Genomic DNA, 26,016 nt, shown 5'->3' on the forward strand with positions numbered 1-26,016 from the left:
TGTACATGAAATAATATATGTTTTGGAATTGGAGTGAAATGGTTAAGGAAACACACCGTATTCTGCTGAAATGCTTTTTGTCACTTTATTACAGACTATGTAATGTGTTTTCATAGGTAGGTCTCACTTTGCTGGAGAATTCCCTTGTGAGGATGAAGTAATTACCTGCTCTCACTTTCTTCACTGGAATTCTGAGTTTGGGTACCAAATTGCTTGTTGTGTGGTAAGGTAGTGTTGGGTGACATGGGTATCTGAGTTATTAGTAGAAGTGAGTCAGGAGGAAAAAAAGAATGTTAGGCACCGATTGAAATAATACAGGGTTTTTTTCTAGAAATAAATACATGTTAGCTGGCCTTCTGAATTCTGACAGCTGGTTTAGGTTTATATCTCTTGCTTATGTCAGCAATCATAGCTCTAGATTTTTCTGAGTAAACAGTGACCAGACAAAACTCCTCAGTTCAACAGTCATTTTGACCTACTGATTCTAGAACTTCCTCATCCCTTCTTTGGCAGAGATTACTGTTCCTCAAGATGGTCTGCAGTCCAGCCAGGTGTGTATTAAGTTTCTGATAATCATGATGAGAAGGCATGTAAACATAAGATTGCCTGTAGGATGACTGTGAAACAGTCGCCTCCCTGGCATGCTGTCTCATTCAGTGTTAATGTAGAGGTAGGTAGTCAGGGTGGTTCTTGGAAAGTGTAAAACCCACTAGAATGGGATCTGTGAAGATATGTTAGAGGAAGCAAAGCTCTTCTGCTTCCCACATGAAAGGCAGTATATTTTGAATAACAGAACTTTGGGGTATACTATTCATATGCTTTTGGAGCCTCATAAAAAAGCTGGCGTTAGTTTTTATTACCTTGCTTGTCTTCCAGCAGATTTTTGAAGAGAATCAAGTAGTTTGTTCAGAAAAATGGCCATTCTCACTTTAGAAACTATAAGTGTCTCCAGCTGTCTTTGTGTTTGCTTTAGCAAATCTTCTGGGGCTAATGAGCAATTAGAAATTCATTAAGCCTGGAGAAATACCAGGTCATATTACAAGCTATTACTCAACTCTAGCTGAGCAACAATTCTGCAGAGTCAGGTGGGGAAAATAGATGCGACTGGTTTCTTGTTTCTACAGCTTTATAGGCTGTTAAATGTGAGGCATCAAGTCCTACCTATAGATCCTTGTGACAGAAGAGTTCTTAAATCTGTGTGGGTATTCTGGACAGTGTACAGGGAATGCCTGCGAAGAGCACGTGAATCACACTGAAAACAGAGTATCTGGCTTGCCATCTGAAGGATAGCTGTGTTTCTGGAATCCTCTGTGCCTACTTGAGACTCTGTTAGAAAGGCCTGAAGTATGAAACAACAGATCCTCATAATATTTTGGAGTGAACATTTTTAAGAAACTTGTAATTCTTAAAAAATATTGAACTGGAACAGAGTCTTCTCACTGAAGGCATTAAAATAGAAAGTTACTCACACTGCATATGCAGTCTCTTCTGGGATAATTTCTATGACAGGTCTTGGACAAGATCCTGTACCATACACAGCTTTTTGAAAAAAAAAAAAACAAAAACACTGACTTCTGTCTGTGCAGCTGTTTCAATTGTTTCTTTTTTTCCATAGTGCTCAGAGGGAACATTTGAAATACTTCGGCTTTACCTGTGAATAATTTGATAAATGACTATGTGTGTGTGGAAAAACACTGAACAATATTGGACTCTGTGCAGGAACACTGAAAACCTTCTGAACCATGAAGCTACTCTAATATGTCAATACATAAAAGAAAAATACTACTGCTGAGCAAACATACTTTGCTGTTGTCCTTTTTCCCTTTCAAGTGGTCCTCTTGGTCTTCTGATGGCTCCAGTTCACTCTGAGACTTCTGGGTTTTTTTAAATAATTGTGGCTTTAGGATTTCTGACTTAATCTGGAACAGATCAGTTAAATTTTGTAATAATTCAGAGGAATGGAGGGAATAATAGCAGGTTTGCTGTCTTTTCTAATATGAATATGACTTAAAATGCTGATAGACATGCATCCATGAGTCGTTCACTGGGCAACTTGGTATTTTATTTTTCAGAAATAAATTGTAGTTGGTTTATCAAATAATATAGAAGAGAATAGAAATTATTTTGACTTTTTGTACAGGTAAGACATCAAGGGAATTCAAAGGATAATCAGTTTTTCCATTGCAGACTACCTACCAAGCCTCTTGTCCCAACAGTAGAGCTTTTACCTTAAGCATGGGATTCCCCTTTGTGACAGATGGCAAAGCAGGAGTGTGATTTTTGGAGGATCGTGTGCAGGCATGCTTAATTCTGTAGAAAACTTGACCAATTGCATGTGGAGACCAGAGATCCTGTAGCAGCTTTGGATGTTTCATACACGAGCAGATGCTTCCTTGTGTACTTAATGCCCAGGGTCTTCAACCCATGGTGCCTTTTCACGTAGTGTGGTATTACATTCCTTTTCTGAAATGGCTGATGTCTTTAATTTTCTATGTGAAATTCCATATGGAAATGTATCACACCTGGGTAATCTGAACGAATGGGCATGAACATACTTTGGACAGTTGGAGTTCTGCCATGTTCATGGAAAAGGGAAGGACTGTCATATGAATTGTTCTCTAGAGGGACTTTCGCTTTTGTACCATAATCTAGTCAGGCTTCTATCGACAAACTCCGTAAGGTTAAAAAGGGTTCTATTTCACCTGAGCTACCACTGTTTGCAGCTTCACACAGATAGTACCTTCCCAGGTTTTGTGAATGTGGGGGGCTGCCTGCGTGAGATAATAGGGACTTTACTCTAGGTGGGCTCCTCTGAGCTAGTCCTTCAGTGGATACACCTCAGACCGTGTGGCAAGGCTGTGTTAACCTCGTCTGTGTAACCCAGAGAACTCCGGTCCTAACCCAGAGAACTCTGGTCCTGGAGGCTCGAAGCGAGACTGAAACTGGCCTGTTTGAATGTAAACAGGTGACAGACTGAGACTGAAAACTTTCTCACAGGCTGTGTTCTTGGCACGCAGAGCCTCATTGGCACCTTTAGGTATTAACATAACTTCTACTACAAATACTGCATGGTCTGTCTATGGGCATCAGATAATCTTTACTGATATAGGTCAGAAGCTTAGTCACTGACTGTGCTGTCACCTTGATAAATATACTTAGAAGCATCTAAGTAAAACACATGATGGAACCTATCATTTTTTAAATCATTTGTTCATATTCGTTAAATAGGCGTCATAATTCTGTTCAGCTGATAAAGTTCAACTACCATATTGAACAGGCTGCAAGCCTGACAGTCCCTTTAATCAAAGTTTTTAGACACCACATTTGCAACTTTGGTCACTTACCCACTGTCATTTTGTTTCCAAAATCTGAATAAAATATACCACTCAGTTTTCAAAACAGTTAGTGGAAACAACATGTGTATAAAACTGTCTCTTAATGTTGTGATGAGTTACAATCAAAGCTGTGTTTCCTCCCTGGTGTCTTGTCCAACTGTATTGCAGAAGCTGTCTTTTCGGCTGGGTGCTGTGTTTGGAACATAAGCCAATGGATCAGGTCGGATCAAGTATCTGTGAAAAGAAATTAGAAGGTCAGACTTAGAGACTTATTTTGAAGGTCCTTAGTCTAGTTCCTGTTGGGTAACTTGGACAGTCGGGTAACATTATTGAGATGCTAATACTAAATAAAGCTTTCCACATTTTGTGTGCATAGACCATCATCTATATATCCTAGGTACACCTAAACCTTAATTTTGCATGGCAGCTCCTTTGCCAATAACTCTGGGTTTCTTTATGTGTCTGCTTTATTCATTATGCCTTAAAAAAAGGACAAGCAGTCCAGAGAGTGATTTCTAAAAGCATTTTGTGAGAAAACACAAGGAGTGTTACTGCAGGATCCGTCGGCAAGTACTAAACTCTGATATAGAAAAAGAACATTATGCTCTGCTGAGGGTAAAATGTAAAATGTTTTGGTACAAAAATCTCATGGCTATAGAATGAAAATGTTGCTATTCAGTACTTCTTGAGGCAAATAGGCTAGATGAAACATGGAATATACTACTTGAAATGTAAGTGCTTTTGTTTTAATTATTAAATAAAAACAGTGAGATCATTGTCCTTTAAGCTTCATGAGGTCAAGGTACCAAACATTAGCTTGCGAAGCTAAGAAATGTGAAGACTAACAAGAAAGCTTTTTGACCAGCCAACAGCTGTAAATGCTGTCTTGGGTGTAACCTGCCTCTAACAGCCCAGAAAATTTCCTTATGTGCTGTTTCAGGGTTGTGTGTTACACCCATGATAAACTGCAGATGTAACAGGACCATAGTGAATGCCATAGTGAAGACTTAAAGTTATATAAGCATGGGAAATCAGAGAATGTAGGTTGCTTCTATAGGGGTTAAAGAGAATACGTGTTTTGGCTTCCATCACAGACATGCACAGAAATGCACAGTTTGGGTAGGAACAAGCTATGCTGGCATAAATGTGCAGCTAACAAGTGTGAAGAAAGAGTAACTAGCTGAATAGCATCCACCCTCAGCAAGTGCCGATGATACAAAGCTGGGAGGGGTGGAACACAGCGCTGCCATCCAGAGAGACCTGGACAGGCTGGAAAGCTGGGCAGGGAGAAACCTAATGAAATTCAATAAAAGCAAGTGTAGAGTCTTGCACCTGGGATCTCCCCAGGAGCATCTCCCCTATGAGGAAAGGCTGAGCGAGCTGGGACTGTTCAGTCTAGAGAAAAGAAGACAAAGGGGGGACCCTATTAATGTTTATAAATATCTTAAGTATGGGATGCAGGGGGAATCAGCCAGCCCCTTTTCAGTGGTCTGTGGAGACAGGACAAGGGGCAATGGCTGCAAGTTGGAGCACAGGAAGTTCCGCACCAACATGCGGAAGAACTTTTACCCAGTGAGGGTGACAGAGCCCTGGGACAGGCTGCCCAGGGAGGTGGTGGAGTCTCCTTCTCTGGAGAGATTCAAGACTCGTCTGGACGCCTCCCTGTGCCATATGAGCTGGGGAGCTGCTTTGGCAGGGGGGGTGGACCCGATGATCTCTTGAGGTCCCTTCCAACCCCTACAATTCTGTGATTCTGTGAAAGAAGTCTGCAAAATATATTGAAAAGGGGAGAAGAAAAATCTAGGAAGACTAGCCTTCTAGCTTGTCAGAAGGATGAAAAACAGTATGCGTAGGTAGCACAGTACCAATTCAGTACCACTGCAAAATTAAACAATATTGGCTTGCTGAGTATCTTTGCTTTTGCAAAGGAGGAATGCAGGATGCCTAGTCCACCATGACAGGCTAGGTAACAGTATGTGAATTTAAAGGTTAAATACAGTACACCTCTTCCTGTGAGGTTCTGCAACAATGAAAATAATATGCAAAATAATTTCAACAAATTTTATCATCAAAATTGCCTTTGCTGTTTGATACAGTTAATATTATGCTCTGATTTTCATACACTACAATGCTACAAAGCAGTATGATGGTTTTGTTCTAGTATCAGAAGTTCAGTTTCCTTCCTTGTGAGCAAGCAGCGAGATGGGTTGGCACTCGCACAGCTGAGCTATGGGGTTTCTCTCCTGTGGAGTAGCTGGGGTGTGTTACTAGAGCAGGGCAGAGATAGGAGAGGCCAGGGCCAGGAATCACACTGGACTCAGTATGAGACCATGATTACCTAAAATTCTTGACTTTCAGATCTTTCCTGACAGTTCAAATTTGCATTCACCTTCTTTTTTTCTTTGTTTTCTATAGCCTACAAAATTCCTAGTGAGCAAGTGAAAAAAGATTCCAGTGTTAAAGGTCCTGGCTTTTGTATTTGAATTATCTTAAGCATGAATATTTGTGTGAGACTACTGTTTACTTTAATGAACTCTGAATCCATGTAATACAAATTCCACTTGAAAATACTGATTTTTTTTTTCTTTAATTTTTTTTTTTGAAGAGCTGCTCTTTCTGTTAAGACTTGGTAGATACATTATAAGAAAGAATTTATTGAGAATATTAATTCTGTTAAACTATCCAGACAAGTAGGAGGAAGATGAGAGTATATCAAGGTAAGAGCATTATTAACTTATTAGCATATGTATTATTTAGTGTATCTTAAATACATACCCTTTTGTGTGTGTATATATATGTATAGCTAGGTGTCTATTTAAATAAGTCTCCATATTCTTATTTCTTTTAGGTACATTGGAAAGTTTGCAGTTCTTCTCCAGCAGAAAGATCATAAAATGAAATCAGGTAGAAAGTCAAACATGAAATTTTGCAGGTCTTGTGATTGTGTGTGCACACTTGAACTTACACTATATCATTCAGCTCTAATCTTGTATCTGGCGAAGGATTGATCAGGATGTAAGAAAGGGTGTTCTGCTGATCATTCATTTCATCTAGAGGACAGAAATAAATATATTTACAAACAAGTTGTGAAAAGTGACAAACTAATTTGATAAAACATAATATTTGGTTCATAAAGCTGTCAATGACAGATGTGAAAGTGATTTCAAGTAAGTTTAATGGCTTCTCTTTAAGTGTACTGTCTGGTCTAACATCTTTTGAGTTATAAGCCTTTAAAATACCCTGTTTTCTTTCTGAATGTTCTAAAAATATTGTCTTTTTTTTCAGTCATAGCAATTCTGAGTGCAACCCAGTTTTAGTATAACTCACCAATCTGTTGTGCAGCTTATGTTACTATGTGGGAAGTGGGGACTTCCATCCTCAGCTGGCATTGAGTTCAAGTGCTAAGTAAGGTGAAATGCAGGTGTACAGCATTCTCATCTGTTCCCAGATTTTGTCATAAACCTTTTTTCCCTTTCCTATTTATCTAATAAGCATTTTGCTTTTACTACCTATCACAATGAGTTGAAATGCTGTATAAATGGAAATTGGGAACATTTTTTAAAATATATTTTTAACTATTCTTACAATGGTATATTGGAAATGAAGGTTGATAGAAGTTTGGTTTTTATTTTAAGGTTTTTGCCTAGTCAAGTCTTGCTACACTTTTGTAGCTGTCATTGCAGTATCTTCCATATAGCTTTCTCTTGGTGGTCTTCCTGGGTTGCTGCAGTGAGACTTGTTTTAATTTGATAGGCCTGAAAAGGAGAGGCATTTCTTCTGTGTTAATTTCTCTCTTCAGTATTTTAGTGAAAATAATTCAAAAGAGAACAGAACTGTTCTTCTTTGAATGCAATTCCAAAGCCTTTTGTTAATGGAATGTTCTTGATATTCTGTCTCTAAACTGAAAAGTACCATGTTTGATATATGTTATTTATCTGCGTGCTTGTATCACATATTGCATCACTGTAAGTACTCCTGTCTAGAAAACAATTAGATAAGCTCACACAGACTCTTAGTATAGATAATATTACACAGTCAAAATGGTCTTTTACAGTATTTCATAATTTTATATCCTGTTTGGTTTGTCCCATCGGTCTCTGCCAGTGCAGAGAGATAATACTAAGGACTACATTTAACTTCTGCAGGGAGCTAACAGGCGTGATCAAGTCCTGCTATTTTGAAAGAACTGGGAGATTTAACATTTATGTTCCATGTTTCCTATATAGTGGGATGAGTAGGGAGCAAGCTAGCTCTGAAGGGGGCTGAAGGGCTCCTGAAATTCTTTCTGAATGTGAGGGAGGGTGTAAAGATGACAGTGGGAATGTGACAACCCAGGTTTGCTGCTGACTCTGTGTGTGAAACTGGTTTGTGGTTCTTCAAGGCTTTTTTTGGTTTTTTTTTTCCCAGAATGTGGGTGTTACTGGGGTTGTAAAAGTAGAAGCTATCTCTGTAATGAGGCACAACTGTAAGAAAATAGGGAAGTGATTGTGAAAATGTGTAAATCAGACAAAAGTAATCAAGTAAAGCATTTACCCAACATGTGCTAAATATAAATGTGGCTGACATGCCACCTTCTGAGCTTTCCATCTGAAAATAGGAATGGGTGCTAACAGAACTGATTAAAAACACTCAAGAAAGTTTTTCTCAGTTAAAGAAAAAGGAAAAAACCCACAAGTTAATCTCGGATACTACTAATGGTTTTTATTAATTTAAGGTATTGTAACTACCATACCGTATCCTGCTGGAGAAAGGCCCAGATGCTTCATTCTGTTTTTCACAAGTTCAGCAAGCTCCTGTCTCTCTGACCTCCTGTAAAGGTTCATTCGCTGCTGGTTTATCTTCTCAGCTGTCTTTCCAGAGTGCCTTGGCACCCTTCTGCTCAGCCGCCGGGCCCACTGCATGCTCTTTCGCCTCAGCAAGGGATGATCAGACTGATCGCTCGATGTGGAGTTGCGATGATTACTGCGATAACTGAGCTGTTCTTTGGTCTCTTTAGTGTCTTCCCAGTCTTCCACATTGATAGAGATTTGAGACTTGAAAGAAAAATGATGAGAGATTAAGACCTTTAAAAAATGGAAGTGGATTAAGATGTTCTCTCCTCTTTTCAACGGTGCAGTTAAACATGTGTTTTGATTGCAGTGTTGCTGAGGGGATTCAGCAGTTAGTACTCAGCAACTGTTCCTCAATTGGGCACCCTTTACTAGACTTGGACTTTTTATGTAAAAGCTTTTCCATGACATAAACATGTTACTCAAGTGCAAAAGCAGTTAAGTGATATTTAGTGCCCAATTCCATTTTGATTCTGAGAACAGCTCTAGCCTTTGGATACTGCCTCTCCTGAATCTAGGAATCTGTTCTGAATGACTTCTTCATTTTCTTCTAAATCTGCATATTTTTAGAAATTCAAGTTCTGTAACTCCTTTTTAGATGTATGTTGTGGATTCATTAGGTAATTCTTCACCTTTGGCTGCACTGCTTTAATTACTCCTTTAAGACCGCTGGTGGAATGTGCCTGTTACCTGTGTCTCAAGTTCCCAGGTGCTTTTGACCTCCCAGCACATAATGTCTGGAATGCCTCTGTCTGAAAATAGGGACATATGTAGCTTTCAACTTCAATGTGATTTGGGGCACCTCTTGCAAACAAGGTCATTAATTCTTACATTGAAGCACAGTCATGTTGCATTTTCATTCATAACAGAAAAAAACCCCCTCAAACTTAAGGGCCAAAATCTGTCCCTCCCTTGCTGTCTTTTCTTCATGCCACCCAAGTATGACCAATACTGTACATGTATGGTACTGAAATAGCTCAAGTGGATGGGGGCTACATATGCAGTTCATACACAAAAAGAGCATAGAGAATACAAGAGGAAACATTTGAAAAGCTACCTTCAGAATTGTTTTAATGTCTATTTTACCCTTAACTAATACTCTTAGCTTCTAGTTTCAAAGCTACTACCTTATAATCTTGAGTTACTGTTGGGATCTTTGAAATACATCTTTTATTGATGTTGAAATAGGGAAACCATTGCTGGTTTCAGTGCAGTCATATTGCCAAGTTGCTGGTGACCAAATTCAGTGTATTGAGTGCTTAAATAAATGAAGTATAAACCAAAGACGACTTAAAATTGAGCTGGCTCAGTTTATATGACTCCCCAAGAGTAGAAAGAGTTCACAATACACTGGAATTGATCAGTGAATAAAGCAAATTTAAGTGAAGAGCTACTGAGGTCCTAAAGGCTTTTTCCCATTAATACAAAACCTGAAAATGAGATTTTGCTGAGCTTGTCAGTGCTATAATATAACCTTTAAGAGGCTCACCACTCTCCACTCGGAGTCTGTAATGTTCATAATGTCCATAATATATAATTCATGTAAATCTGACATTGTGAGAAAGATACAAATTTTCTCCCTTTTGCAGACTTTTATCTGTGTGAAAAACAACCCCAACCAAAAAATCCCCACCCCATACCCCAAAATAACCAAACCCAAGAATTAAACAGAATATTAAACACACTTATGGTGCAGCACTAGACGTGAAATCCCGTTTTTTATATTGTAAACTCGGATCTTTCAAAAAGCCTCATGCAAAGACCCACTAATTCGGTGAGGCTCTTCAGCTTAGTCTGCAGAAGAAGGGGGTTTGCGTTGGTAAATTGCCTGTAACAGTTTTGTTACTGACTTTGCTGATCTTTTGGGTGGGCCGTGTGAGAGCACCATGAATCCCAGTGTCCAGGAATGCAATTTGATTTTTGTTATTTTAAATTGGCAGTGTGCTTTTGCACGTATTTTAGGGTGTGGGTTAAGGTAAGCAATGTACATTCCATACAATAAGATGCTACTTATGGTTGAGAAGGGTCTACTTGGTGTCAACAATTTGATACAAACTGTGAGTCTAAAGGGTAGCCTTGTTTTATCATTCTTCCTGTCTGCATTGGTAGCTTTCCTTGTCTTGGTACCACAGCCATATAGACCTGCTGGCAGTAGTATTGGAAAGGCAGAAAACAATCATCCTATTATTACAGGAGGGTAAGTCACTTTTTTCTCTTTTTGACCCAGAGATTAATCAGCACTGGCCAAACAAAAGAACAAGGCTTTTCAAGGTCTGTGAAACTGTAAATGCTTAGCTTGAACTTCTGAAATACTGGGATAGGTGAAACCATAAATGAAGGTGATAAATATTTACTTAGGTGACCATTCAGCATTTATGTGCTGTTGAGAAAGGTGTGCAGAGTGGCCCTTCCCTCTATGCACAAGAAAAAAAATTAAACTGCTTAAAGACAAACCAAAACCAACGAAAGACACACCAAAACCAATGAAACCCAAACCCCCTTTTATAGGCAGCACAAAAAATGCGTGCCTACCAGTGACAGCTGTTCACACACAGAAGATAAAAGCCCAGTGGAGATTACTTCTGCCTGGCCTCCTCTGTTTTAATCAGTCTCAAACTTTGTTTATTAATACTCTTGTAACTATCATTAATTTGTTTTGAGGTTAACTGGTTTAATTTCTTTTCATTTAGATTGCTTTTTGCACAGCTTAAACCTGCTGTATAAGAAGCATAACTGATGATATGGTGTCACTATTATTGTGTAGTAATAATTGTCTTATTTATGGAAAGCATAGATATTAAAATAGAAATATGCTGTAACACTAAGGTGCATGCTAAGTCTTTATATAGTCACTGTTACTTCTACTGTGGAAAAATCTGTGTGTCACACAAAAAGCAGAGAAACGCTTACCTTTAAACTTAAAATTTTTTTTCATGGTTTTTGTTGGGTTCTTTGTAAAGGCAAATTCCCATCTCAAGTGTCAGGCTGTGTGGTTGCTTGCTTTTGCTGCTGGATATCTGTGACCTGCAGGGTTTTTTTCTACTTGTGCAAGGTGCTCTAATAGGATGTTTCATGCCCTCATTTAAACATTAGCTCAGGTTGGCCAACACATAACAGTAATGGGAATGTAGTCACAAACACACCAGTGTTCATGTCTGAGATGGTCAGGATGGCTGTGAGTATGGTGGTAAAAGAGCACTATGACACCATATATCAATTAGCTTCTTGGATCCTTTTTCCCTTGTCTTGCTGCTCCCTGTGAGCTAAGTGTGTAAAATATCTAACAGTTGTGATATGCACATTCATCTATTCTGCTCTGAATCAATGCCATATTTTTATCCAAGTTTTATGTTGAAATAACCTTACTGTTCTGTACACCAACACTCCTTTAATTGCACCCAGGGTTCTAGGAATGCTTCTCTACTCCAACAGCGGTCTGAACCACTGTTAAGTACAATCATGTATTCCTTTTATGATGAACCTGGGGATTTTTAAGATCAAGACTTTAGAGATTGTATTTATCTCCAATATTCAGTAGGGACCAAATTCAGCTGCGCTCTTTTGAAAGTCCAAGTCTATCCATTTACAGATTTTTTTTTAATGAGATGTTTGTGTCCAGAACAATGTTGTTTTAAGATCTATTTGCTCAAGGATGATCCATTGCATAATTCCATTTCCTGCAAGAATTTTATTCCCAGGGTTTAACCCACTGTACTGGTTTTGGTTGGGATAGAGTTAATATTCTTCATAGTAGCTAGTACTGGGCTATGTTATGAATTTTGCTGGAAGCAGTGTTGATAACACAGAGATGTTGTAGTTGTTGCTAAGCAGTGCTCACACAGAGCCAAGGCCATTTCTCATTCTCTCCTCCATACCACTGTATGGGGGGAGTGAGCAAGCGGCTGTGTGGTGCTTACTGCCTACCAGGTTTAAAACATGACACCCAAAAACAGGCAGACAATAAGCAAATACTTACTTGAGAAGCCATTTCTCGTGACTGACAAAGGAAGGGGGAAAAGAAAACAAGACAATTTAAACAGTACTGAATCTAAAGAAACAAACATGGACTGTTTAACAGGAACCACAGAAAATCAGGTACACAGGTAGTATGGAAGACCTCACACACCCTTTTTTTTGGGGTTTTTTTTTTTGATATGGAAATGGTTTGAGTCATAGGTGTGGGTCACTAAGGCACAAGCTAGATTTACCTGACAATAACTATATCACAGAAAACTTGCTTTCTTGTCAAAGGAGTTACATTTATCTGTCAGAGTGAAGTGAGTGCTTCTCATTTACCTATGCCCTGGTTTTGGCTGGGATAGAGATCATTTTCTTTGCAGTAGCCAGTATGAGGCAATGTTTTGGGTTGTGCTGAAAGCAGTGCTGATAACACGGGGATGTTTTTGTTACTGCTGAGCCGTGCTCGCACAGAGGCAATGCTTTTTCTGCTCCTCACACCACCCCTCCAGCAGTAATCCTAGGTTGCACAAAAAGTTGGGACAAGACACAGCTAGGACAGGTGACCCCAACTGACCAAAGGGACATTCCATACCCTATGTCATGATCAGCAGATAATGCTGAGGGAAGAAGGAGGAGGAAGGGAAGAATGTTGAGAGTGATGGCATTTGTCTTCCCAAGTAACTGTTACACATGATGTAGCCCTGCTTTCCTGGGGATGGCTGAACATCTGCCTGCCCATGGAGGTGGGGAATTAATTCCTTGTTTTGCTTTACTTGTGCGCATGGCTTTTGCTTTACCTATTAAAGAACTGTCTCTATCTCAACTCACAAGATGTTACACTTTTACAATAAAAGATAACCAATAGCTCTCTTGAACTGAATTGTATCCTGGTTTCATCATGTTACAAGCTCTTAAGCAGTTGCATGTGTACAGGCGCCAGAAGTTCCCCATGTAATGGTAAAATTGTGAGTTTAGATTTAAGAGACTGATGATCCCAAATTTTCAGAAAAACATTTGGAAGACCTTTAATGTATCAAATAAGCTTTTCTCAGAAGAGTTATTTGAGTATGTGTGGCTTTTGGGCCTGAAGTTAAATAGCCAGCTGCAAATGTGAGAATAAAGCATTGCCATGACTTTTATCTTATTTATTTAATGAATTGTTAGAATCTGTCATAGTTTTGTTGAAAACTACAACAGACTTTTGTTTCATATTAGCTGCCTATATTCTTTGCTAAGGAATTATTTTGATGGATTATGTTAATGCTACTACATTTAAAAATAATCCACTGTCAATATTCCAGTGGCACAGTCCACTGGCTGAGCTATAAAAGCCACCTGTAGAGGTACTGGTGGTCAACAGAGAGATGCTAGTGAACTTGGTGAAATCTTGCATAACTTGTGGTAATTTTTATCTTTTAAATAAGTGAATGTTTGAACTTTCTTAAATGCAGTCAAGCATTAGATGGATTAATGTTATATAATATTTTTCTGAAATACAGAACAGAAAATATAAATTGTCTCTCTTGGAAATCAGTAAAGCTTATTTCAGAAGAAAGGAGAAGGTTGTTCACTGTTGCGTTTTAGAGCTGTATTTAAGCCACAGTTTAATGAGATGACTGTATTGGTTGCCATGTAAACAAATGGCTGTCACATCTGATAGGGGACCTTGTCATACAGCTTGTTACAGATCATTTAGCTTACAATTAATTAACTATTAGTTGCCATATGCAAACTCAGGCCAGACCTAACTATCCTAATCCATCCTATCTGTGCCTGAGCTGCCCCTTGTCAGTTCTCAGTTAGGTGTGCACAGGACTGAATGTAGACTGGCTCTCGGTATTCATGAAGTCTGGGGCTATGAGCCCTGAGCTAATGTGGCCATATACACGTCAGCAGAGGGAGGCCTTCAGTGGGTGACTGGGGCTCTGTGCATTTGCAGACATGGCATTTAAAGTATTTGTTCAGTGGTTCTCATTCTTACAGGGACCAAAGAATGTTGCATACTCTGCCATCAACTCCAAAGAAAAGTAAACTGACGTACCTCAGATGTTGTAAGCTTTTGGGATTCTGTTCTGTAGACTCCAATTGGAATGTCTCCTGTAGAAGAACAAAGTTTCTGATATAGTCTGGCATATGTCCTAATCCATAGATCCTCTTCTGTGATTTTCATCTGAACAAATAATAATGGAAGGAGGGTTTTTAGCTCTTGAGGGCTTATCATTCATTCACTGTACTACTGTTGGGGGAAAAAAAAAACAAAACACAAAGCACTATCTGGTGTTCTGCCTTTTATTTCCTGATGGCAATGGGTGTTGCAAAATAGCATTGTCTGTAACCAGGGAGTACAACATAGGCAGTTCTTCATGGGTTTTATAGAATTAATATTTAAAATTGGTAGCTGAACAGCCATTCGTTTCATATAAAATGCTCTTTTCCTATGTTTTCTTGTCTTTCCTGTTTTCCTTTGTGCTTTATAGAATGCGTTGTGTATTCTTTTAGGGGTAATGGTGTGGAGGGCATGCTCTGGTAGGGAAGTAACTAAAAACTGGTATTTTTTTTCTGTGTAATTTTCTTCTTTTCTCCCCTGGTGAAAAAGGAAACAGATGGCTTTTCTTGGACTTTCACAAAAGGAAGCACCATGCAAAGAAAGTAGTGGTGTTTTGTGGACAGTACAGAATCGTCTCTGGTACTCTGGAATGATTTTTTTTTTTTTTTAATTAAAATAACTTACAGAACAAAGAAACCCAGATCCTGGTGTGGTATCAAGTCCCAGCAGAAGTCTTGTGATAGAAATCATATAGTCTTTCACAAATGACTGCAAGATTTTTAACAGGAGAGATGGAAAAGAAAGAAGAAATAGCTTTAATGAACAGATGAGCAGGTAACCATAAACACCATGTGTGACTTTCAAAGAAATCCTACATATGTGTTTAACATCAATCTGTCTTTTAAGTATCTTAATCACTAGGTATAACTATGCCTTTCTTTGTGGTGAATATACTCACACAAGATAAGTTTTCTTATTTGTTTCTGCATGTGCAAGCTGTGTACATACATGTTGTGGCTTAGCCATATTCAAAAAGACTAAGGCATAGTAATGTACCATGAAAATGAAGATGAATGTAGATGTAAGATCAATGGAAATAGTTTGTTAGCCTTATTAGGTGTGAAATTATAATAATGAACTCTCTTCTGTGCAAAAGAAATGCTGTTTTATGTTGGATGGGTGTGAAGTATTGAGGTAATACTAAGATGACATTGCTGTAATTTTAGTTCAAATGAGTCATTTGCCTTGGCCAATCCATCTCTTCTGTTAAGGGTTTATCTGCCTAATCTGAGCAACAAGCCTGACCTGAGATAATAGAAGCATTTTACTCATTGGTGAAAGGGTAGAAATTAAGATAAATATAGAACTGTAGGCTAAAACCAGGAGCAGACGTTAGATGAGCTAGAATAACAGAGAGTTCTCATCCTTACGAGTTGGCCTGCTGGAAACTGAGGGCCATGTGAGTGCTCTTTTTAAATGTATGTTGTTGATTTTCTGGGACATGATTAGAAACATGTTTCAGAAGCAAATGCTTTTCTTTCTAAAACATCTAGACTTTAACAAATGGCTTTACATCTTTTTGGTTTACCTGCTTTTGGTACCCTTATATACATGACTATTTTGTGTATTAATGACTTTGAGAAAACCTTAGCTCCAGGAATTTTTTTTCTTTACATTGAATTTGCCTTCAGGAAATTTATTTGATAGTAGAATTGAGATGAAAGTATACTCTTCATGCACCACATTATCAAGGAAACTAATTTTCTTGAAAGAGTATTTCGTGCCTGAATACAAAAGCATCCACAGGCGAACTGTAGATGTAGGCAAAGTAGGTAGCTGCTTAGGTGAGCAGACTGTGTTGGCCATAGTGATGTTTGCTGCTTATTCTGCATAGCTAGATCCTTGAAGGTTTGTGCTGGAGGCTGCTGCCTGGTCATGCAGGATGGTGGCCATTGTTGCGTAGCGAGGACAAAAGCCTCCTCTTTTTGGACCCTGAAAGCAGCAACTAGTACTTTCATTTGTCCTGACCCCATATTTTCTCACATATTTTCTTCAACTGTCTGGGGCTGCTGCCTGACTGGAGCTCCATCATAGATTCTCGGGTAGCAAGGCTCAGTGCTGCCTTTTCATTCCTCACTCTCTCTTTATAGCCACTGCATACATTTCTTGTTAGGAACAGAATGGGTTTCTTTAAGATAAGATGACTTGTCATCTGAAGGTCTAGTCAAAACAAGTAAGAGGGTCGGGACGCAATGAAGCAATCAAGACCTCTATTAGCAAATGCAGATGAATTGTAGATTACTGAGTAATACTGTTGGGTTTTGTGGTTAGAGAAACTGCCTTTTTGTTGCAGAGTACACGTGTGATTTGCCTGTATAAGCTGTATTTTATGTAAGCCTTATTAAAACTATCCTGCTTCTTTGACTGTAGAGAGGTTCACGACACGGCATTTAACAACAGAATTTGGGTAAGGACAGGGTAATTTGGAGGTTAACAGCTGAGCTCGTACTGTCACGTGGAACGTGCTCCATTAGCTTTTTGCCTTTGTTCCTGGTACAGACACAGACATTAACAGCTTACATGTAGGAGAACAGGGTCATCTAATGATTACGTGCATTGAAATAGGTGGTAACAAGGCATGTCTAGGTTAAGATAAGTCACACTATTACTCATAGTACCTGATAAAGCAGCGTATCCAACATACTGATGCTGAAAACCCTGCCAGCAGCAAAGGGCAGTCGAAACATAAATGCCAGGTTAGATCCCTTTTCCCTCTCTTTCTGTTAGGGAATTGAAAAACAGAAAATACTTTTAGTGATGGTTTTAGAAAAACTGCAACAGCATAATCGTCATCAAACTGGTATCTTGGAGGGGGTCAAAAGTGTAACAGCCCCTTTACTCTGAATATAAGGGGTGTTTGACAAATGTGTAGCGTCTTCAGTACTGTTTCAGGTTGAAAGTATGTGTTTAATACATATGTTGCTTAAATCATTGAATCTCAAATTGCATGGGCATATTCTACCAGATAATCTTTATAATGACTGAGGGGTTTCAACTGTACTTGCAGCAAAGCTCTTGTTATTCCTTCCAATTTTTGGTGCTGACAGTGGACTCTTTCAGGTCCAGGAAGTCTACTAGGAATAGGAACATGAAAAATAGCATTTCAGTGAATGTGAGGATATTCTAAATATCCTCATCATATTCTAAACCCTTTCTTTTAAGAAAGGTTATCTTGTTTATTTTTTCTTAAGACAAATGGAGAATATAAGTTTTAATTTTAGACCACAGGTCTTCTGTTTTTCATTTTCTCTGTTGTATAAGGGCCATTGCTTTCTTCTATGTGGTGTTCAGATTTATTTATCTCTAAATTTGCAGCTGCAACAGCAGATGGACTTCTGATTTGCATTATTTTTCTTCTGCAGCCCATTAGGTTGAAAAGTCAATTTTGCATGTGTGTTTCAGTGGTACCTGAAGGCAACTTGCCTGACTTCAGTAGTGTTTGTGAAGATGAGGTACTTAATGTAGAAATAACAATCAACTGTACATCTGACTGCATTAGATAATTTTTATCCACGTTTTTAATTGCCTTTCATTTTGCATGAGGGAGTTCTGAAACATCAAATGAACTATAGTACCACCTGTGAAGTGTTCCCTGCAAATGTTAAGATGAAATGAGTGGGAAATAGCAGCAGCAGGCAACTTTAACAGCAATGAAGAAAATGTTATTTCTTTAAGATAATTTAACTACCTCTATTTCAGCATGGTATAGTTTGGAGTTAATTAACTCTTCAGCTTCCAACCAACTTCACATTTGCACAGTAAGTTAGTAATGATAGGGAAGAAATTCTAATGTTTTTAATGATTTCCAGAACCTTTGCTGGAAAAATAAAGCAGCCTATATAAAGCAAGAAAGAGAACTGAGATAAAAGTCCCGTTTTCACTGTAGTGAAGTAGTCTACAGCTCAAGGAGCATTCTGGAGGTGACAGTGGACATCACACACTAGAAAAGCTGTTACTGTTCTTACATCTCTGTATCAATAAACTGCATGGATTAAGGAAATATGCTTGAATTAAAATAAAAAAATAATGCTGTCAGCTATAGTACATCAAGGAACTAAGGTTGGAACACAGCCTTGAAGGTGCCATCCAGCTGTTGGCACTTGTTGCTCTGAATACACTGGCAATGCATGATTTCAGTCAGTTCTGGCTGCTTCTCCCTGAAGTTGCTATTGAGAGAGTGCTAACCTGGAGTTGGCACAGGTAACAGATAGTGGGCTGGCATAATCCAAACAACGTCTCCCACTGCAAACTGCTCCTCTGTTTTTGTGTAGCAACTTTTGTCCAGCTTTAAAACAGTTCTCCATTTTATATGCTTATCAGAATGCCACCTAATTAAGGTTAAGCCTTTTTTTCCTGTTTCAGGATAAAAAAGTCACAATAGATCACCCAGATATTTATATTTTGTGGTAAGCATAATAGTCAACTGAGTAAAAGATTGACTTCTAGTACTTAATCCTATCTCATTTAGACAGATTGAATTTTTGCAAAATGTTATTGTTGTGTAAGAAATTGGGAACTGGCTGTGAAGATAATTTTGTCTGGAAAGGCTGTTTTCCATTAAATATATATGTATATATGTACATTATACAGTAAATAATGAAATATATGAAAGCCCCAAAATTCTGTTTACTGGATATTTAGGGTACAGCTAGGAAATGGAAATTATCAGCTAAGTTCAGCAAGAATTCAAATTCACTAAGATGTGTAAGATATCTCAGGTGAGGAAATTGAGTGTCTACGTGAGAGAACCCAGGAATAATACCATGATTGATAGCAAGGGGAAAAAGAGAAGACTGGAGTAAAAGATCTCTGTCCTTAAAGACTGGCACAGTGATATTATTTGTGTTACTCTCATAAATTCAGAAAATGTTCTCAAAGCTCATGAAGGTGATACTTTAAGTTCTGTGGACTGCAGAAGCAGGCTAGATGTTAGATCACCAACAAAGATCTGCAAAAGAGAGGATTGTCCTTAAGTTTGCCAAGTTAAACAGATGCACAATGTTATTTGTATGCACCATCTACCAAATGCTTTAGCAATACTATTTTGGACAAGCAAATTAAGTTTATCTCCATGTAATTTCCCTGCTCTACAGCCTGAAAATGCCAGCACATCCAGTGGAATGTAGAGACTGAAGGCTTTATCTAGCATTTAAGTAGTGTTACTATCCTTACAGTCATTAGGACTGGCAGCAACAGAACAGTTGCTGTACTCACTGTCACAGTAACACAAATACTTCATAGAGATACATGGAAACATATACAGAATATGTAATTACAGTGCTTTAAAGTGAATTTAAAGCATTGTAATAAAATCAACTTGTTTAAAGTGTTAGTCAATTAAAGTATTTTCCACGTTAATTGCCTGTAGCAACTTACTGGAAAACATATTAGCTCTAAATATTCAGTTACCCAAAAATGTCTCATTTTCCATGAGCAAACTGTGTCCATCTCTGTTCCAAGTGTTGGAGCATTAATATTATACATAAAGTGATGCCACTCAAATCAAACTGCATTCTTAAATGAGGGCAGAATTTGGAAAAAATAATCTTTTACATCAGCCCTACAACCATAAAATCATTTCCCTGTTTCCACTTGATTTGAAACTGTTGTTACAGATTCAGAAAGAGCATTACATTGATAACATTTAAGGCAGGGTGGGGGAGGGCAAATTTATTTACCTTTTCTAATTTGGATAGAGCAAGAGAATAGCAGTCTTTGGCTCTGAACTGCATGAATCTCATATTGGCTGGGTGAGTTAGTTCTGTGATAATGCTTAGGCTTGAGAACAACCTGCATTTTAAAAGAATGTAGGAGTTAGATCTTTAATTATAGCAATTCACAAATGTAAGGCTCTATACAACGATATTTACTCATGTCCGTGTTTTTAATGAAGTGCCTGAAACCTGTGGTGCTTTTTGGCACCCTGAAATCCTGGTATATGCAGAGGAAGCTGCAAAACATTCTCTGTAGTCTTCACAAAGAAGCAAATATACTTTGAAATGTTGAGCTTATAAAAAATATTTTCATGCTGGAAAGTAACCAGTTACTAAAGTACCAGAGATTACCTTTAGTTATTTTTAAAATGACACAGATCTGTAAGAAACAACAACAACCAACAAAGCAAACCCATGTAGCCTGCACTAAGTACCTGGTTGCATGTAAATTAGCATTTTATTAGAACTGGCTCACATACTCTTTCCAGGTTTTTTTGAGCTCTGATTTTATGTCCACAGACTGAGCAACATAGATGAAAGTTAACACTTCTTAGGAGCTGCTGAGAAAATGTATGCTTACCATGTCACTTTGAAATATTTACATATACAAAATGAATATAAGTTAAAACTAATTGAGGTTTACGATAACAAAAAGTAGTGCGGAAAGTTTTAGCGCTGATCTGGCCTGAATTACACAGATTTTCATGAAGCAGACTGAAGAGCCTTTCCCCAGCCTCAGGCTTCAAAAAACTAGAAAGAAATTTGTAGTTTATATTATGCAAATAGTAAACAACTCAGAACAAAACTCAGATTATTGAGTATTTCTTCTACAGATTGGTTTCAGAAAATGAGACGTGCGTTTGTAATCTGTTCTGCTGATCCTGAAAGTATTTCTCTACATATGTCAACAGATAACTGTAGTACTAATGACAACTCTAATGTGGCTTCTGTTTCATTCAGATAAAAAAACCAAAGTGGAAAAGAAGCTGAAATTTAGTAAATTTTGAAATCTGAATGTAGTAAATTAGTGTACATTTTTTTCAAGTCTGTGTTCATCTCTTTTCTCTCATTTTTTTGTAGGGGAAGTTAACAGAAATGGCAATTCAAGTAGAGACTAAATGTGGGGAAATACATGTCAAAGCTATCTGCCAGTATATGTTAATGCCAGCTTACTGCAATACAGTTTCCTAGGGCTGTTGCTGCCAAAGCGCAGTCTGGCCATGGTCACAGGCTGGTACCAATGTTAGCCATTCTGACGTTAGCAGTTACGTCCCTGTGATGAACCAGACACAAAATGTGATCATCTGAGGAAAAATGAATGTGGCAAACTGGGTAAGTATGTGAATCACTTAGCTGTGACTGTTTGGGTCCACTGCAGGGTGTTGGGTATTTTTTGTACCTTTTTAGCTCTTACAGCCAGACTTTGCTATGAATTCTGTTAAAAAGTCTGCTTATGTCTTAACTAAAGATTAAGCACTTAGTAAATGGTATCCACTTACATCAATTAAATACATAACTGCACCCTGAAGATGCAGCTATGATGCATCTTCAATTGTGTGTTATAAAAACATGTGAAATGCTTTTGAAAACTGAAAAAAATCCTGATAACATCACACTTGTGGGTATGAGGTGGTAGTTACAAAGTAGAAATGTGTTAGGAGGAATGAATTTCCTCTGCATTAATTCTGCATTAAGTAGCATAGAATGCCTTAAGCTTCTGCTAACTGGAAGTTTTCTTGTTCTGCCATATAAGAGGATGGGCATTCATGTTTGAAAACTAACAGTGTAACATTAAGAACTAAGAATAACAGGAAATTAAAAACTGGTCTTATGATACAATATACTCACCTTACAGAAAAATGCTGGTTAATAGGTTTCTGGTAAAAATGTGTTTAGTTTATCACCAAGATATGGAAACTGATGTATATAAGGAAATAAGTTTCAAAGTTGGTTTTAGTAAAATTTGTATTTTACTGATGAGTTTCTTTTAGCAATATTAGAGAAAACAACTTTCCAGGTAGTCAGGGCCAGATTGTGTCTTGCCATGAGTGAAGGGCACATGGCCCACAAGATTTTGGCACCAAAGCATGCTACTTCTGTGCAAAAATCTCTCTTTTTTTCATCCTAATCTGGTAAAAAAGGAGTGAATGGGATGGGGAAAGCCTAATCATCTGATAGAAGACGTGGGTTACTGTTGCATTGGTATTTGGGAATCAGACAAGCAAGATACACTTCTAGTTCTTCCCTGAACCAAGAAGATAAACCAAGAAAACATTGTAATGCCATCATAATGCCTGATTTTCTTTATCTATAAATCAGTGCCAACTGCTAGATACCAGCCCAACTGTTGACTTGTTAGGTGTACTGCTGTCAGCAGGCTTCTTGCAGCATTTGAGACATAGCTTTCAAAATATTAGCTAATAAAAATTTAAGAACATGCCTCCCAAAACCAATGTATAAACCCCAGTCCAAAACCAGTCATTTCTCCTTGTACTTTTAAACTCTAACTTGTTCTTTCCCATCCAGAGTATTAAAGATTTCCTTCCTTAGTATGCCATTTAAGTCACACTTCGTTTTAACTGTCATTAATTCAGATAAGGTAGTTTTTTGTCAGTTTTAATTGGTACAGAACAGTTTGTAGCCTTAAAGGTGCTAATTACACTGTCCTTATAAACAGTGCATCTGAGTTGGGGAACACACACGCTCCTCAGGCATTGCCAAATTATCAATTTATGTAAACCAGGGAGTAATGTCAGAACAGGTTCATGAGAACTGGCACCCTTAGCCATACAGCACTGCAGCCCACTTAGATCACCTTCTCAGGCCTGCCCACAACCCTTAATTGGGTTAGCGGAGCTGACTCAAACCAGCAAGGTTTTTTAGGTTAGCCTGTGTCTTCAGAATGGTCTCATTTGGTGAGAGTCAAGTGGAATCTTGTAGATCAGTGTGGTAGTTGATCTCTGACTACAGCTTATATTAGCAAAACTCCAGTGGCTTAAAATTCTTGTTTAACACTACAGCTTCATCAGTTTCTGATATTATTAGCTACTATTATATAACAAAACCCCTTTAAACACATATTTAAAGTTAATTTACAAAACTGTTTACCTTGGTGCAATGAATGTAGTTTCTTCTGTAGAACAGGGAAATGCCACTACCTTATGCCTCTTCCCAAAGTTTACTTATTTTTGCAACTTTTACATAATATAAAAAATGCACTGAGATTATTATACATGTTCTAGGAAAAAAAATTGAAAAATTATACAATACACTACTTGTAAAAGTTTACAGTGTTTTCTGATAAACTTAAGTCTTAAACCAAGGTATTTGTTCTGATTTCTTTTGGTATTTGTAAAAACTAACATACAATTTTAAAATTGTACTGGGCCAGATATATAGTTGATATATACAAGTTAAAACTGCCATCTAGTTGTAAGCATTGGGTAAGGCAACAGAATGGTTACATGGCAAGTTCTAGTTGAATACCGACAGTACATAGTGTACTGCTACAATGATTGGTGGGGTTTTTGGTTTGTTTATGGTGGGGCTTTTTAGTATTTTACCAAGTAGAGTACACCTATGGGGAAAAATCAGTTGCTACTTTCTAAGTTTGTTTTTTTTTTACTCAACTCATTTTTCTGTTTTACATTTGGGAGTAAAATGTACTTCTGAAAAGTTCAAATGATGTATGTCAAAACCTCAGTGAGATACCCTAGCACAATATGGTAAAGAGTAGACTGGAATGCTGCACCAATTAAGTTCAGTTATAGATTCTAAATTAAATTCAAGTGTGATTTTGCAACACCTGTGCTAGTATCAGTACAGATTCAAAAATTCAAAGTTAAAGAAAGACAGAACTCAAGCTTCTCATGCAACTGACTTTGCTGCTTTTGAGGCCATGCAGAAATGCTAACAGCATTTTGCTGCATTCTCACACACAGTCACATTAAAAAAATCTCCTTTTAAATACTTGTGGTTTCATGTGCTCAGTTTTTTTTAAAACACTGACAGATGCAAATGATATACACCTCTCTCCAGTCTTATCTGGAAGGCTCAACACAGAAAAGGGCAGCAATATTGAATGATACTGAATTCTCTAGGCAATGACTTCATTTTGTCTAGATCTCATTAGAATGAACAACAGGGAATGCTAGATTTGAGCCCCAAATCAGGGAGGCATTTCATAACTGTTTTGGGGGTAGTGGTGGTTTGGGGTTTTTCAAAGCAAGTAAGAATTTTTTTCTGCAGTTTAAAGGGACATGTATCTTTTGGTATTTATTGAATATTTAATACAAAGTGAGACTTTAATCAGGAGAGATTCTCAAATGAAAGGGAAATCTTAGCGCAGCTCTTCATCACAACCCTGTCTTCTCAGCCTCTTTACTAGACTGAAAATCTTTTCACTCTGTATTCAGTTATTCCTTCATGATTTTGTATGTTGTTGTCACGTAATGTTGCATACATTTGCCTACAAACCTATTTTTTGTTCAAAATTAAATATTCAAAATGTGAACACGACTACAAAATTCATAGTGATGCGCTGCTTACTTTTTTTTAGTGTTAGAAGGATCTGCTTTTCATACTGGCTTTAACATTACTGTGAAAGACTGCTGCTATTTTGGTCCTATATCTTCAAGAGTACCTTTTTCCTTCCTGCAATCCTGACAATTGGCTAAAAATTATCATCCAGTCCTGGGATGATAAGCAGGGTGAGAAAAGTTTGCCTATCAAAGACGCAAATTAATTTAAGAGAAAAAACTTAAGTAGAAGAAAGAAAAAAATAATGTATTTTGAGAGTACAAAAGGCATTAGGTACTTCATGATTAACGGGGGTGTGTAGATAGATTGCACAAAGGCCTTACCTAAAGAGTGTTTGAACATTCACAATAGTCTTAGCATCTGCCATGTAGTCTTCCTCGGCACTCATTGTACTTTCTTTGTCCACCACCACCATGTTAGCTGCAAAGGTGACCCCACATCTCAGTAAGTCATCTAGGCTTTGGTGAAGAGAAAGAGGGAAAAAGAAACGAGCAACTTAAACATGGAACACTCAAAGTGTTAGATATTGGTTGGAATTGGCAGATCACAGTCTGAGTTGCTGGTTTGCTTCATCTCTGTGATTTCCAATATAATCTCTATCAAGTAAATAATCTCAGTTGATAGAATAGGCATAATTATTTTCCTTGAAGTCATACAGAATGCACTTCAGTAGATTGTTACAATCCCTCTCCTTTTGCTGAAATGATAAATATATTTCAATTTATTTTAAAGTAAGCCTTTACTAGTTACTTTGGAAGACAGTATGTCCTTTACGTGCTGCAACAATTTACTTCATTGCAGTTACTTTTGGTAATAAACAGACCAAAATAAATGCTTTGGGTTGTTCTTTCCCACAAATATATTTAATTTTCAAAATGCTAATAAATGTTCTATCAGGACATCTACTATGTTCCTCTTTTAGGGTTATCAATGAGTAGGAGTGTTCTCCTGATGCATTTAGGAGCAGCTGTACATCAGTAAAAGTGCACACTGCTGGACCATGTTTCCTGTGAAGCCTGACCATGGAAAGCACCAATGAACTGAGTTATTCTCATCATGCCTTTTAGCTTTGCTTCCAAAATGAAGCGTGTTTCAGTTGTTTTAACAGTAATATTTTCAATAGAAACCAAACACCTTTTGAGCAGTCCAGAGAGGATTTTTCTGTAATGATAAAGACTGGTAGGAGCCTCATGATTTTTAAGAAGAAAGGGTGAATGTCATTATTTCCAAAGTTGGAAAACTAAACTTCTGCATCATTCTGTTCACTTCCAAGGTGAAAAGCTGTTTTGCTATTAAAATTGCTTCTCCTTTGGCGGTCTATAATATTAACTAAGTCCTAATTGTCCTGATAGAAGTTTGATGTAATGAGCATCTTAGGTTCTTAAGTTTATGTAGCCTATTGTAAAAATTATTTTTAAAATTTTGGGTAAGGAAAACTGTATGATTTTGTGTTATTTTACATCTTACATTCTTTAAAAAGGTGCACTAACACTTATGGCTGACTACAACAAAAGAAAGGCTGTATTTTATGT

General features: G+C 37.7%; 1 protein-coding gene across 3 annotated transcripts in view; it reads right to left on the reverse strand.

The window, feature by feature from the left end:
• Positions 1 to 3,434: 3,434 nt before the first annotated feature.
• The window catches only part of KCNT2 (potassium sodium-activated channel subfamily T member 2), a gene marked incomplete at its 5' end in the record, with an annotated part of 130,764 nt that continues 108,182 nt past the window's right edge, over positions 3,435 to 26,016 (reverse strand). For 2 of the 3 annotated variants that reach the window (XM_084266333.1, XM_084266332.1), the window contains 8 exons: positions 3,435 to 3,569; positions 6,301 to 6,385; positions 8,068 to 8,368; positions 14,166 to 14,294; positions 14,856 to 14,939; positions 16,850 to 16,951; positions 19,910 to 20,021; positions 24,808 to 24,942. In XM_084266333.1, coding sequence (XP_084122459.1) covers positions 3,458 to 3,569; positions 6,301 to 6,385; positions 8,068 to 8,368; positions 14,166 to 14,294; positions 14,856 to 14,939; positions 16,850 to 16,951; positions 19,910 to 20,021; positions 24,808 to 24,942 — 1,060 coding nt within the window. In that variant the 3' untranslated portion in view covers positions 3,435 to 3,457. Of the gene's footprint in view, positions 3,570 to 6,300; positions 6,386 to 8,067; positions 8,369 to 12,140; positions 12,162 to 14,165; positions 14,295 to 14,855; positions 14,940 to 16,849; positions 16,952 to 19,909; positions 20,022 to 24,807; positions 24,943 to 26,016 lie in introns of all 3 variants that reach the window. The other variant, XM_084266334.1, reaches the window with a different exon arrangement.

The sequence above is a fragment of the Gallinula chloropus genome (genome assembly GCF_964237585.1).
Source record: "Gallinula chloropus genome assembly, chromosome: 6".
Lineage (NCBI taxonomy): Eukaryota > Metazoa > Chordata > Aves > Gruiformes > Rallidae > Gallinula > Gallinula chloropus.